This window comes from Pagrus major, chromosome 14 (genome assembly GCF_040436345.1).
Source record: "Pagrus major chromosome 14, Pma_NU_1.0".
Taxonomy (NCBI): Eukaryota; Metazoa; Chordata; class Actinopteri; order Spariformes; family Sparidae; genus Pagrus; species Pagrus major.
Window position 1 is genome coordinate 9,902,501 of NC_133228.1, and position 15,278 is coordinate 9,917,778.

Genomic DNA, 15,278 nt, shown 5'->3' on the forward strand with positions numbered 1-15,278 from the left:
TCACATTTTACCAACTTTTCTTACTCTATCAGTTGGTGGTTTCTTAGGTTTACTTTTCCACAGTCTTATTTTCGGTTTTTCAATTATCATCATACCACATGCACAATGTTTTACACTTACAACACTGCTTATATAAGGAACTTCAAATCATTTGATTATGCGTGAAAGAACACCAAGTACATTTCACTCTGCAATTGACACGTTCTCAGGTTTTCTTTAATTAGCTCTGTGCAGCGAGTGTTGCCAGGTAGCTAACAAGAGTTGGAGAGAGGAACTAAGGACTTAAACAGACAAAGTAACTGACAGCTGATTGCATGTTTGTTTTTGTCTCTGCGTAGATTAGAACATCATTTATGCTGTAGGAAAGCCACGTGGACACGTGATCCAGACAAAGTTCTGAAATAAAAAAAAGAGACATTAAGGAACTATTCATGCAAGTGTGTAATTAAAGAGATGTACTCAAGTGAAGCCTCTCATCAGGTTACTTCACATATTTAGAAGGTAATTTACTGAATCTTAATTGGGTGGTTACACATGAAGAGGCAAAGGCTCTCTGAAGGGAAGCAGTAATACAGCGGCAGCGGTTTACTTTCATTTATCCTGTAATGTCACAGTAACAGTAACTCCTTTTACTCCTCTTTCCTGACTTATGTGTTCATTCCATCAAACCACCTTAATGAACTTCCCCTTCTTGCCTTTGTCCACTCCTCTGTAACACGTTTTTTAATTGCACGAATGAATCACAAATTTCTCTAAGTACATCAAAATCTTGATATTCTCTTTTTCTGACGGCTTTCTTGCCAAGAGTTAGAGGAGAAAAGTGATACAGTTAAAACAGTCATATCTTTATGAGAATGCAGATGAAGCTGGAAGGCATTTAGCTTAATTTGCACAACGAACTGGGGAAAACAGCCCTCACCAAACTTCAAAAAGCTCACTAATTAACATGCTGTACTGTATCTTGTTTGTTTAATCTAAATACAAACAGAACTTTAGAGTGGCTAGTAGGCTTATGAAGCTACAGTCAGAAGAGGTTAGTTTTGCATAAAGACTGGAAACGGGGAAAATGATGGCTGTTAAAAGCTAACAATGTAAGCATACTGTACCAGCAGCTAAAGCTCTAAAGCTCATCAATTAACACATTATACCTTGTTTGCTTACCCCGCACAAAAAGTGATGTTTGAAGTGTTAGTGCACCTGAGGGGTTTTGTACGGATTCAATAAACATATTTTACATTGAGAAAAGCCTTCAGTGCTGTTCTTTGCTCTTCTTTCAATGAAGAATACCCTCCAGTTGTGATATAACTGATGCTAAAGCAGCATCTATGCTTACGCTAACCTATCTAGGTTTCAAACAGTTGCATCTTTCGCTGGTTGTCACACCTAAACCACGCACATATCATGGTCGAAGGAACCTGATTGGTTCAACAGCTGTGTGTTCGGCCACAAACGCATAGCTTGAAGCCTGGCAAGATGGATTTGTGACATCATATGATCATGTGATCCGCAAATCCAGCTGCTTCGTAAGGTAATGAGGTGAAGTGGTGTTTTCTGTTCTGTTCTCTATAGCTCTCTTCTTTTTGTTTGGTTTATTTGACTTTCACCTACTGCATTCTCTATCACAGTTTATGTGGATCTGTAATATCTGCTACTTCTCTTCCTGGTCCAGGCAAATGACAGAGCACAAAAAAAAAACACTTGAATATAAAGTAGCAAAATGTTTTAATCTACACAGCAAATAACTGAGCCAGACTACATCTCATCAATATAATTTTTCCTAAAGAATTTGATGAGTACTCTCTTCCTCCTGAAATAGTTAAAACATTTCAAAACTAGGTGTTTTAAGATACGTGTAGTGTCTTTCTGCAACTATACTGCCAACTACAGTCCCTGCTAACAGTGTGTTACCAAGTACAGGCTGTTTTCATCACCCTCCTCCCTCATCTGTAATCCCACCTCCACCTCCTCTCAATATTTCAATAACAACTCCCTTTTTCTCCTCTGTGTCTTACTTCACTCCCACATGCAGCTTATTAACTATTTACTTAATTTCTCCTCCCCTGCTCTTCCTCTCTACTTCTATTTAGTTGTTGCCCTACGTCTCCATCTTTCTCTACCTTAAAACTTAAATACCAGCTATGTCTAGTGAGGAGGAGGCAGTCATACTCATAGATTTAACCTCCCGGTGTAGAAAGGTGAAGCCGAAGCGAATGAAATAATCTCCGTGTGTAAATATCAGTAGCAGTGGGTTCACAACTCACAGGGGAGTGAAAGGTCACACTCAACATGGCAGGATAAATTGAAAGCCTGTATTGAGCTGAGGATCTATAGAGTTGACACAAAGGTAGATGTGCTTGACAGATTGAGATCCTCCAGAGTGGGAGGTAAGTGACATTTATTCAGTGAGGAAAATCCTTTTCAGAACTATTTTGATGTACTCTAATTAATTTGGGAACAAGCTAAACACTTTAATTAAAATCACACAGAAGGATGCTTGATCTGCTCATGTATTGAATCATCATAGTAAACTAAAGAGGATGGCAGCACAGGAATAACTGCAAAGATGGTTTTGTGTGTTTTTGTGTGTAGGTATGCAGCTTCAGTGAAGGATGGCTCCCAGTACTTTGTGCTCCTCATCATCACAGATGGCGTCATCTCAGACATGGCCCAGGCCAAGGAGTCTATCGTCAATGTAAGGGTGACACCTGACAGTACACTGGGGTTCATGCGCCTGACACAACTGGTAAAAGAAAGTTCACTGACCTGGAGCGATCAGGAAATCAGCTTTAAGCAAGTGGCATGACCATTTCAATCCTTAAGACATAGACTTAGACCTACAGCCTTGAATCCCAAGTTGAAGTGTCTCTCATCTCAAGCAAAGCACAAAGGCAAAAATACAGTGAACGTGCAATTCAACCCAAACTAATAAATCTTCATTTAGAAGCAGATTTTATATAAAAGATGCAGAGTGATGCAACGTGCCTCACAAAAGATGAAAAATAACACAGATGCAAAGTCGGAATTGTGAACAAGAAAGGAGACGAATGAATGAAGAGAGACTTTCTGCCGTAAAGACAGCTGCTGATTTAGGTAGAAACTAATAGATGTGTCTGTATGAATTGGTTGTTGGGGAAGGTATTTTACTGTTTATTTTCTTTATTTTAGTCATCAAAAAAGAACTTCCATACAGCAGTTATGCAGTAGCGTGCAGTATTTCATAACGCATAGTTGCTTGAACATAAAACCATGACAAAATATATTGAGATGAGTTGAACTGTCATGGCCTGTCGTAATCTTTACCTTTTTTTTTGCTCCTGAGAGCAAAAACCTGTCTTTAAATGAAAGCTGGAAAACAGCTGTGCAGCTGTGAGGTGGATCACAGTCACCTTATGGATGTTTTGACAATGGAGTCAGAAGTGCAGAGTGCAGAAAAGTCACATAGTGTTTCCCTTACAAACTTAATTAAAATCGGCCAGATCTTTGCAGTAAAAAAGGGTCGCTGATTGAAATATTTGGTACTGACAAACATTTTACTCATCTCTAGATATCTGTCCTTCTTTGTAATGCCAACAGAAATACGCCATGACTAGGGAGCCTTTACTCCTGTTATATTTTTTTAGTGTTTGCTGTTGCCGGCCTCCCTTTTGACAGCCTGTAATTCAGCCTCCATCCTTCCTCTCCATCACTGTCAGGTCATGGCATGCTCCAGAGGGAAGCCGGGGTGTCTGATGTAGAACACAAACAAAGTGAACAGTGCAACCATATTTGTGAAGGCAGTGATCCATCTGAGGTCTTTGAAATCAGAGATGGAAAGAAAAGGAGGCGACATGGTAGAAGGAGGTGGCGGTAGAAACATAAAGAAGACCTTTACCAAGGGGAGCAAAAATAAATGAGATATTTTGATAAGATCATCAATTGCTGTGCAGCCTGAGGTCAACCCATTACAATACATTGAAGACACACACTCTAATACACAAGCTCTGTGACACAGCCACACACACAAACACATGTCATTTCTAAGCTGTCAGTGAGCTCAGGCCATGTTGTTGATTCCCTCGTCTCTAATATTATTCACTGTGATGTCTCAACCCACGCAGCGCGTTAGGAGGTCCTGCAGAAACACACACCAATGTTTACACTTACTGTACGTACTATACATGTTGGGAAGACATGAACATGTCACTTATGCTTTGTTTACCGCTCATGACGACAGAGGCTGGATATGTTAACCTGTAGCTCATCTTCATCCTACACACAGCTTTTTACAATTTTTCTTTCATATTTTTAAAGTGGATCAAATATACATTTTTGCGCTCCTCTCCTGCAGGCCTCCTGCCTGCCAATGTCAATCATCATCGTGGGGGTCGGACCTGCAGAATTTGATGGTAAGTCAACAAGAACTTAAAAACTTGTGAGTAATATTTATGTATAAGAAACTTTCTACTAGGGCTGTGTGATGTGACGACATCCCGGTGTAGATCATTTCATATTCAGATAACAAGACACATCATGATATAGCATGTTTTCTATAAATTCAAAGAATAATAGTTTATATAAAATCAACACATACAAAGGTTTTTTTCTTATTACATTTTGAATGATATACTTGACAGAACCTTTGTGTAAATTTTCAATAAAGCCTGTATTTAGCAGAATTTGCGAGGTATGCTTTTCCCGTCCGTCAGACTTTTCATACCCAAACCATTTGGGTAGTTGCTGCTCTTTCAGGTACGAGCTCCTGGTTTTGTCTTGATTGGTTGGAGTCCTTCTCCAGTTAGGAAATATCCTGTTCTGTGTCACGTTCACTCTCCTTCATTCCTCTCCACGCCTGCATCCATGTGGAAGAAGGCAAAGCATCGTCCAAATTACAAAACATATTGCCGTAAACAGTGTGATTTGTACTTGTGGAATAAAGGATAGAGGATAATATGAAATGATTACACGATATATATTGTCATAACGCACAACCCCAGTTTCTGCTCTATAGAATCAGAGAAACATGAGCTCTATTTCAGAGATGCTGCTCGTTGACAACAGTGAGAAATAATGCTCATGTGTGTATTCTGTTTTATCTGTGTTCTCCTCAGCCATGGTTGAGTTAGACGGTGACGAAGTCAGAATCTCATCCAGAGGACGATATGCTGAGAGGGATATTGTTCAGGTACACACCTTTCTTTCTCTCAAACCATTCTGCGCTGTTTTCACAGAAATGACAAATTAAACCACGTCCAAGATTACAAATAGGCTCTGCCACTTGGCCATGTAGATCCTTTATCATCACTTTTGTTCAGATTTTTATCTGTAATGATGTAGTTGACTAGACACCACCAGGGCCAATACTAGCTGCTTGGCCCCTATTAACCCTGTGGTGTGGTCTCTCTGTGATGTAAATTAAAACTGCCCTGGTCTGATCCATGGTCATTTAACTAAAGACATTCATTTCGGAATACGCAACTTAGAAGCACAAAACCGAGATAATAAAGGTCCTCAAACTAAATGTATATACGGTCTCATAACATGGCAGCTGATGCTTTATTGGTGCATACTCCTGATAAAATTACCATTAAATCAGTATAGTTGACATTAAACTTAAACTTAAATGTAATCTGTGATTTTCTTTAAGGTAACAGCACGATTCATTTGGTCGCCTGTCGCTTTAACTCAACAAACAACATAACAAAATATAAAACTTTAACACACCACCTCGCCTGTGAACCTGATTTCTGACACATTTTAATCATTGCTCACACAACAACTCCTACGATCCCGCACCATACTACTTCATGATGTTTTCAAACTACCTCCTTTGTTTTCATTGTTTCGATTGAGCGACCCCTCGTGGCAGAAATGAAATACTCTGCATTTAATGAACCAAAAATATCAGAACTAAATCAGTGAATTATTAATGTTGGACATTCACATCCGGAAGATGTTTTCTCCCTTAAAAACTTCACTGAGGATTTATTTGGCTGAAGGCAGGTGACTGAAAAAACAGTCCAGGTCGTTCAACTCTGTCCGTGCAGTCAGACACCCGGTCACCTCGACCCCGTGATGCACCACATGACAGATGGCAAGATGAACCGCACACATACACATAGACAGAAAATGGCATGCTCCCCAGCATCTGTGAGGAGTCTGCCAAATCTCTTTCTTTGTGTCTTTCTTATTAAAGTGGATGAAGCGACACCTTCAGCTGTAACCCCGGCTTAATGTACGAGTTAAAAAGCTTGCAGGGCAGCTTGGGGTCTGCAGTCAGTCACACAGAAGGGCCCTGGGTAGTGCATTAGGGACAGAAGTGAAAAATGATGAGACTCTTTGCACCAAGTTTACAGCTCTAATGTCAAATCTTCCCATGTAGAGTTTGGGATATAAAGTGGAGAAAAAAAACAAAATCTTAACTATGATAAGTCGTCCCTTCATCCTGTCAGTCATCCATTCCATGTATTCATCCATTTGTGTCTATTGTTTTTTTACAATCATTACTTGTTATGCTAATGTCAAGACAAAGAAAAGTAATGCAAACATTAAGCATGAGCCGTTTGTTTTTCTCTCCTACGTGACCTTTTTACTGCCGCTGTCACATCTTGCTCCCTCACACCCTCCCTCAGCCCACGTGATGCGAGGGAGGCTAACTCATTAGTTGGTTTTTTAACAAGCTGAAGTGCGCACACACACACACACACACACACACACATAGGAAAGCCCCAGAGATGGTGTAAAACTAAGTTCCTCTAGTGGAACGTTACATTACTTCTGCCTACAGGCTCTCATTATCATCCAGCTAATAACCCAGAGGGACACGGCGAGGTTTATGTTTTGCAGCGAGGGTTTCCAGCACAAATTGGCCTCTCATATGATCTGGTGATTGTAGGTGACAACAGCTCATTAAGTAAACGAGATAACCTCATATCTGTTTACATCTCGTGGAGCAGTACTGAGCAGTCTTGAAATGTAAATGATGAGTCACAGCGGTCAACAACAACAACACCCGTTTGAATCTCCACATTTTGAGCCTAATACTGGATCCCAGTAATCCCAGACATTTATTAAAGCTAACTAGGTCTTGGCATGTATCTGCTGGCCCTGAGCCCGGCTCCCCTCTCTCCGTCTTAAAGCTTGAAGCAGCCCTTAAAGGCACCACTGAGCTTTAATGCCCAATATTTCCAGTAAGAGCGTGACATCACTATTTGCACCCTCTTTATATCCACATTTGCTGCTTATCTCACTGACCTCAGGGATCACATTTTTCTCCAAGTGCTTTTAAGGAGAAAAGTTTTGACATTCACCAGCTCGTGTTCACCAGACAACCAGACAGTCTCATTTCATCTGAGAAAATGGGGCGAATCTGCAGCGTCTTAATTAGGGTAGACTCTCTTCTGTAGCAGCTCCAATTTGTGATCCAGGCTGGAGAGATGACTGTATTTTACGAGCGTCTTCCGCTTAAAATAGCGAACAAAGCAACTTGAATCAAGGAGGATGAATTACGTTACATAATTCAAATTTCCTTTTCATCATTCCCCCCACTTGTTTTGCTCACAGTCATTTCACCCTCATTTCTTTGCTCTTAATCTTGTTTCTCACCTTTGTTCTCCATCTTTACACTCCACCTGCTCCTTTTTCTGAAATATTCATCTCTTTCCTCTTTCTGCTTGTTTCCTAAACCGACTGTCTCTCCACTCATCATTTCCCATCAATATTTTCACCTCTCCTACTCCTCTCAACTGACCATTCGCTCGGTCAGTTGTTCCTATTCTTGCACAGTTTACAGTTTACAGCGGCAGATTTACCACTCAAAATCAGTACCTATTTTTGAAACATTGGGTCCTCGATGTCAGACAGAGGTAGACAAAAGCAGACTTCTCATTCCGACTTTCAATTTTGCAGCTAAAATAATGACTGTCTCAAGCAGATTTTATCAGCTGTAGTTAGCGAGCTAATTAAGATGTTTCCTACACGAGTTGATTGACAAGGCTGAAATCGTCTTCAGCTGACTTAATTCAAAAATCATAACAGTGTAAAGGGGAACTATATTTTTAAGACATAAAATATATTGGGCTAAAAGCTATAATCCCAGGCAAAAAAACATCAAGTTAGTTTGCCAGACATGCTAATGTTTGCAGCTAACATTAGAGTAGATAAACACACTGTTTAATCCATTTCTTACACTTTTGCTCTTATGTTTTTGGTTTTGGAAAAGTGATAAAAGACCACCTCCTGTCTTCAACATGTGGAGAAATCCAAAGTTTAGCATGCCTGCAGTGTAGTTATGGATGCTAATCTATGATTGTACTCGTGCTTCTTCGCTCTTCTTCTTTTCAAAATCTCACTTTGAAAGATTTTCTTCCCTCTCAGTTCGTCCCATTCAGGGACTACATCGACCGGACGGGGAACCACATCCTGAGCATGGCCCGGCTCGCCAAAGATGTCCTGGCTGAGATCCCCGACCAGTTCCTCTCCTACATGAGGACCCGCGGGATCAAGCCGTCGCCAGCGCCGCCTCCCTACACGCCTCCGGGGCAACCCCTCCAAACTCAGATATGAGGAGCCGGGAGGATAAATGTTTTGGAGTCAGGGGTTAGCTGAACTTTACACCCAAAATACTTCCATTTCCCTAAAGCCGCTCTCCAGGCCTCGTCGTCGTGGATCACGGTAGTCGTTCTCGTGTTCAGGAAGCTGCATGTCGGGCCAGGAGAGTGTCGCTTTTGAGGACAGGAAAAGCCAATGAGAGTCTGTTTACTTCCACTGTCGAGCATTCCTTTTACTGTCTGGAATTCTTTGTTTTTTTTTCGCCTGGGAAACCTGGACAGGCTTTTGGAGAGAGTTTGGGAAAAAGGCTGTGAAGAATAGAAGCGCTGACGAAAGGAAGGGAAGAAGAAATGAGGGACAGCTCTTAGGAAACATGTGAAGAGAATGTCTCCAGACAAAACAAAGGAATCACTTGATCTTAAATGAACCTTTTCTGTAAATAACTGGACTTCTGTAACTTCTTCTTTCTCTCGCTCTCGCTCTCTTTCTCTTTCTCTCTCTTTCCAACTCACTCACTGTTTACAGTAAATGCTATCAAGGATTTTTAATGTTGATACTTTTATATACACAGTTTCAATATGAGGCTTGTAATATTCTCTCTCTCTCTCCCTCTTTCTCTCTCTCTCTCTCTCTCTCTCTCTCTCTCTCTCTCCTGGCATGTGTGTCAGGTAGCAGCAGTGCAGGTCCTGGTAGCCCTTCTGTACCGTACCGTACCGTGCTGTACTGTACCGTACTGTATTCTGGTGTTTGTATTAACCTTTTTTGCATGAGTGTAGCCTCAGTCAAGTGCATGCATATAGTGGCCCTGCACTACCTCTTCTACCCATCCGTCTGTCTGTCCGTCTGTCTGTCTGTCTGTCTGTCTGTGGGGGATGAGTGTCTGTCTGCCTGTATCTCCATTTGTCTCTTCACCTTGTCTGTCCGTCTGTCTGCACTGCGCTCAGGCCTGAGATCTGTCTCCCTTCTTTCCGTCTATCTCTCTCTTTCTTTCCCTTCTTTTGTTCCTCTTTCTCTTCTACTAGCTGTGTTTCCATCCATTTTATGGCAAGTTATAAAGACGAGCTGAACAGAAAATGCATCATTTTTATGCTCATCGGATGAGGGATGGCTTTTATTTCAGAACATAATCGGCTTTATAAATGATTCATATTCACTGCATAACAGTTTAAGTTCATTTTTAAAATGTAAAATATCTGTTCCATCCTTTTCTCATCTACTTTTCATCTAGAACCATCATTGGATCAATAATTTTATCTGCCCAGTCCTTCGATTTATGACCAAAGCTAATGACATTCCCTTTAGCCTCTGCTGTACTTTATGCTGAGTGCTAATTAGTAAATATGAGCATTTTAACTCACTAAACTAAGATGATGAACATGGTAAACATACCTGCTAAACATCATCACTGGTATTGTCAGCATGTTAGCATGCTGCTGTTAGCATTTAGCTTATCACAACCTCATCCAGCTGCTAGCATGGCTGTGAATTTTGTGTTTAGTCTCAAAGGAACTGTGAAGTCAGTGCTAATTAGTGAATGTTAGCATGCTAACACCATAAACCAAGCTGGTGAACATGGTAGCTAAATGCTAACGTCAGCATGCTAACAAGCTCACACTAACAATGTTAACATGCTGATGTTTAGCAGGTATAATGTCTAAGTACAGCTTCGTACAAATGTTAGCATGGCTGTGAACTCTTAGTCTTGTGTTTTGTCCCAAAGTAGCTGTGAAATTGGTGCTAATTAGCAAATGTTAGCATGCTAAAACACACTAAACCACGATTGTGAACATGTAAACATTATACCTGCTAAACATCAGCATGTTCACATTTTGTTGTACATATTGTGAGCACGTTAGCCAGCTGACGTCAGCATTTAGCTCAGTATAGCCTCATAGAGCTGCTAGCATGGTTGTAGATTGTAGGCTGTAGCCAACACTAGTAAACATTTAAGAACAAGTATTGTACTTTCTTACATTTTAAATTCCACTTTGTTTGCTTGAGCGATGTAGATGAAGATTCAAATTCTGCAATTTCTGTTTTGCAACCTTTTATATTTTTTGCGCAGTATTTCTTTGACTTGCGAATGGAAGCATAGCTACTCTGTCTCTCTCTGTCTCTGTTCTCCTCCAAACTGCCTTGGCAATAGGATGCCCACATGCCCAGGGGTTTCGTCTCATCGTGTCGTCTTAACACCACATCCCTGCCCCACGTGTAAAACGACAGCAGCTGCTCTCAAACAAAATACTGTTTGAGCATAAAGAGCCCAGTGGTCAAAAATGCAGAGAAAAACACACTTTCCCTATGTTGGCTTTCTGTTCAGTTTTATTTCTCTTATTTTGGTGTGTATTTTTATTGCACCTTTAGCTTTGATATAGCTTTTTATATGTTTGTTTTTATGATATGTATTTACGTGTGCCAATCATGTGGAAAAAGGATGATCGGTGTGATTCTTGTCTTTAGTTTAACATCGAGCGATCGTTTCTAAATGAAATCTAATGAAGAATGAGAGTTTTTGTCACGAATGTGGGAGGTTTGATCAGTGTTGTATCGAGAGTGTGTTTCAATGATGAGTGAAAATATGTGGCGAGTTTGTGTGTTGTATGAAACAACTACATCTTTTGAAACAACTTTAGTTGCAGTTTTTAAAAAGTCTTGCCTACAATGGGGACGCACAAACCTTTCAACAATTATTGGATAGTTAGTTCAGCACCCAAAATGTTAAAGGATATGTAAGCGTGGCACTGATATTAAAGCTTACATTACATTTGTTTATCAACACTCTGAAGTCTTAAAGAAGTTGACATGAAGCGTACCATACTATTGACAAGCATTTAGGTAAAACTTAATAATAACCATCATCAATAAACAGTTCATTTATAGTTAATTCAACTTCAGTTAATAGTTATTTAACTGTTAACAAACAATGAAATGCTTTATAAAACATTTATTAAGCAGTTGTAAAAGTTTATAAACATCAGTGGCAACTTTACAAGAAACAGTGGCTTAATAAATGGTTTATAAAGTGAACAGTGAAATAACTTTTAACTAAAGTTAAATTAACTTTAAACTTACAATTTATTAATGATGGTTATTACAAGGTGTTGCCAACATTTGTCTGAAGTGGACGTGATGTCTTCAGATGTTACAGTCCATTTTTATACATCAAACTAAGTTGAACCAGACAGTGTCAGTTAGTTAATACACAGCCCACATTGTAATGGTGAGTTACAATGTGGTGAGTTACCTGTTTAACACACAATTTAACAACAATGTAAGTGTTAATTTTGAAAATACAAATATTACATAATCATATATTACAGCCTTTTAACTTATATCAAATATGTATTCAAGAAGTATTCAAGTTCATTTTCCACATTTAAACTTAACAGATATATTTAATATTTTATTTTGAAAAGCTCATGACCACCACATCATCCACTAACTGACGTTTTATAGAATGGAGACTTTTTAATTAACTCTTTGTTTTATCAACCCATTTACACACATACTACGCTCAGTGCGCAAAACATTAGTGCTGATTGCTGCTACGTGCTGCACTAATGTCTCCACATGCTGCATCATTTTGGCCATTTTCAGTCAATGCCATGTCCCTTATCAGTCAGCTGATTACAGAGGCGGAGTATTCAGCATTGTTGTGACAGTGCCAGACACTTGTGTCATTATCTTGTTTCGCTACTCTGCTTACAGGCTTTCACCACATTACATTATCAGCAAATGGCCAGTAGTAGCATGGTGTGACTGTGCGAGTGGCGAGGTGTAATTTGCTTCTTTTTTCAACGTGTGAAAGTGTTTTTATTCTCATTATTTTAATTGTTTTATTGCCTTTTATTTTCTTTTTCGATGCACAAATGCACGTATAAGAAATGTACGGCTAAAGGTCACACAGTATGTGGCTTGTGTGTCTTCTCTTAATTAACACACAAAAAAGGACACCACACACTGAACATGCTGTGCGACACTATACAGTAGAGTGACTGATGGTTTTTTGTAACTGACATTTTATATATTTGTAGTTAAGTTGCTCAACATTCCCGGAGTTTATCTTTTCCGTTCTCACAGTCCTCTCCTGTACTGCGGCTGAAGCACAGTGCTGATATAGTTGGACTAATTGTTTGCTGAGCCGGTGCAGTCACACTCCTGCAGCCACCCGCTGCGTTCAAAGCGTAGCTGGAGTCATCATTAGGACTGCAGGTCAAACTATGGAGCTCATTACTGCCTCAGCAGATATATTACAAAACTCACATCCTCCAAACTGTTAGCGATCCAACACTGCGGGGGTCAGGGCTGGTTTTTTATAGCTTTTGTTGATTAAAAAGGCGGAGTGGGGATGTTTCTGCGAGGTGGGGCATCCTGCTCGGAGTGGGAAGTGTTTGATGTTCATATTTGGTGACAGTTTCGGGGAATCCCTGCAAATTTCTGTATTTTTAGAAAAAAACAGGTCTGGTACAACTGGATAAAGGAAAAATATGGCTTATTACAACTTGAGTTTCATCTTTTCTTGCTCTGATAGTATTGTACTCATTAAAGTTATCACTAAATTACTGCTAAAATTGAGTTTAACAGTAGTACAAGTAGAGAAGAATCAGATTGACTCAGTAGTGTCAGTTACACAGCAATATCTGTCTAAAGTTAGCTAAAGTTCATAAAGTAATTACCAGATTAATAACCAGGCAATAGCTTGGTATCAACAGTGGGTATATCTGGGTAATATCAGACTAATATTTTGAATTTTTCTGTCCTGATTCATTATTCATGAAACGACCAGGACTTGTTGCCGAGGAACAAGTCACAGCATTAAACATGTTGTGTGTCCAGTGTTACCTTGAAACAAGGGAAGAGGAATTTCAGTGTTATAAAGTAATTACCAATTTTCCATCTTCCAAGAAACTGCATGTGATTTTGAAGGTATTACTCTGATAGTAGCCAGTTTTATTGTGATAACATCAACCTGTATTACCTCATTATTATCAGGATATCACCCCATCTGTGCCATAATATTATCATTTCTTATTAGCAGGTTAGCATATTGTTGCCAAAATATTGCTCTACTATTACTATATAGTTTCCCCCATGTGTTTCCCTGTTACATAAATCTAAGGAGTCTAATATTGCACAGATATACCCATTGTTAATACCAAGCTATTACCTAGTTATTACTTCAGTAATTATGTGTTATCACTGGTTTTGTTTTGTTTTTTGGCCTATCTTTGCTTCCATACCTTCACACAAACATAGACACATTATCGCCACAGTCATTTGTGCCAGTTATCTTCTGTTAGTCTGCTTTGGGTGGATGGATTTTATTATTATCATTATTATTATTATTATTATTATTATTATTTAATTTTACATTCATTTTCCATCATATCGCAACAGCACGCTAACCTCGCCAAGCCCCATAAAAGTGTGAGTTGAGTGAGTGTTTGTGTGTGTGTACATGCATGTGTTTGATATAAATATATTTTGGGTGTGTGTGCGCAAGTGAGTGTGTGTGTGCGTGTGTGTGTGTGTGTGTGTGTGCCCGTGTGGCACCTTTATATGAGTGGTTTAATAGACCATGTGAGGTGTTAAGACACATAAGATCTTTGTTTACTAAAGCTATCCAAATAATATATTGTATGCTCGTCATATCTTCTTAACAACGTGCACTATGTTTGCATGTACAGTTTTACAAAGGATGCACCAGTTCCTTTTGTTGAAAACTGAGTGTTTTGAAATATAAAAATCTATATGAAAATCTTAACTGTACAAAATGGCCTTAAATCTTTCACTGATATTCTTGGAATTGTGCGATGCCTTCTTCAGAAAAATGAATTGTTTAAAGGAATTGATCGTTTCTCTATATTTTGTGTCAGTGTTTCTATTGCTTTCTAGTGGATTTCCTTTGCACAAGTTCAATTATGGGAAAAAAAAAAAATTATCTTGTACTTTTTTGAAACAGTAATTAATCAGAGAAAGCATGGCTGAAGTACTGATTGTCTGATAATACATATAATAGATGACTATTTCTGTATCGAACTATGGATTTTTAAATAAATATTCATATTAAACACAAAAGTTGAGCTCATGTTTTATTTCTTTGTGTTTGTCTTTTCCGTCCTCTCAACATTCATAGCTTATTAGGAGTAATATGTGGTTTTCTCCTCCTGACAGGATAATAAAGTTTTCCCACACCAAAAACGCACAAAGCACACGGCCACAGGAACGCTACGTAACATTTTTTCCATTTCAAAGGTGTCACTGGAGCATCTGTCTGTCCTCTGACTCAGTCTGAGTTTCAGGGTAACTCTGAGTCTGTGGCAGCTATCTCCTGCATTAATTGGCACATGTTTGAAGAGGTATTTAGTGCGACTGTCGCTGCCCTGTCACACGGAAATACCCAAATTTCTACTTTTTATCTGCCGGGGGGGTTGATAGGCTTCTTCATCAACACTCAATATCTCAGCGAGTACTTTGACAGGTGCTGCTGAGATTTTCTAGTCACGATCCGGCTTGTTTTCGTCAGCGTTTCAGTCTCACTGCTGCCACTCAGGCTGACAGCAGGGGTACAAAGTTTTGCTGCAGTACTGAATGAATTCCCACTGCTACTATGAGAGGTTAATAAAGGTCAGTAAAGCTTGAAAAAGTTTGATATTTAGGGAATTCATTTAGGAACACTTATCTGCTTTCTTGCTGAGGGTTAAAGGGACAATATGCAATATATGACTTTTAGATGAAGACATTAAAAAATT

General features: G+C 39.3%; 1 protein-coding gene across 1 annotated transcript in view; it reads left to right on the top strand.

Annotated features, from left to right (window-relative positions):
- LOC141008100 (copine-8) overlaps window positions 1–14,604 on the top strand; it is a 101,231-nt gene extending 86,627 nt beyond the window's left edge. The window contains exons 17-20 of the mRNA XM_073480313.1: window positions 2,590–2,692; window positions 4,328–4,385; window positions 5,088–5,161; window positions 8,353–14,604. Of these exons, the coding sequence (XP_073336414.1) occupies window positions 2,590–2,692; window positions 4,328–4,385; window positions 5,088–5,161; window positions 8,353–8,541 (424 nt within the window). The 3' untranslated portion in view covers window positions 8,542–14,604. The remainder of the gene's footprint in view (window positions 1–2,589; window positions 2,693–4,327; window positions 4,386–5,087; window positions 5,162–8,352) is intronic.
- The last annotated feature ends 674 nt before the right edge of the window (window positions 14,605–15,278 follow it).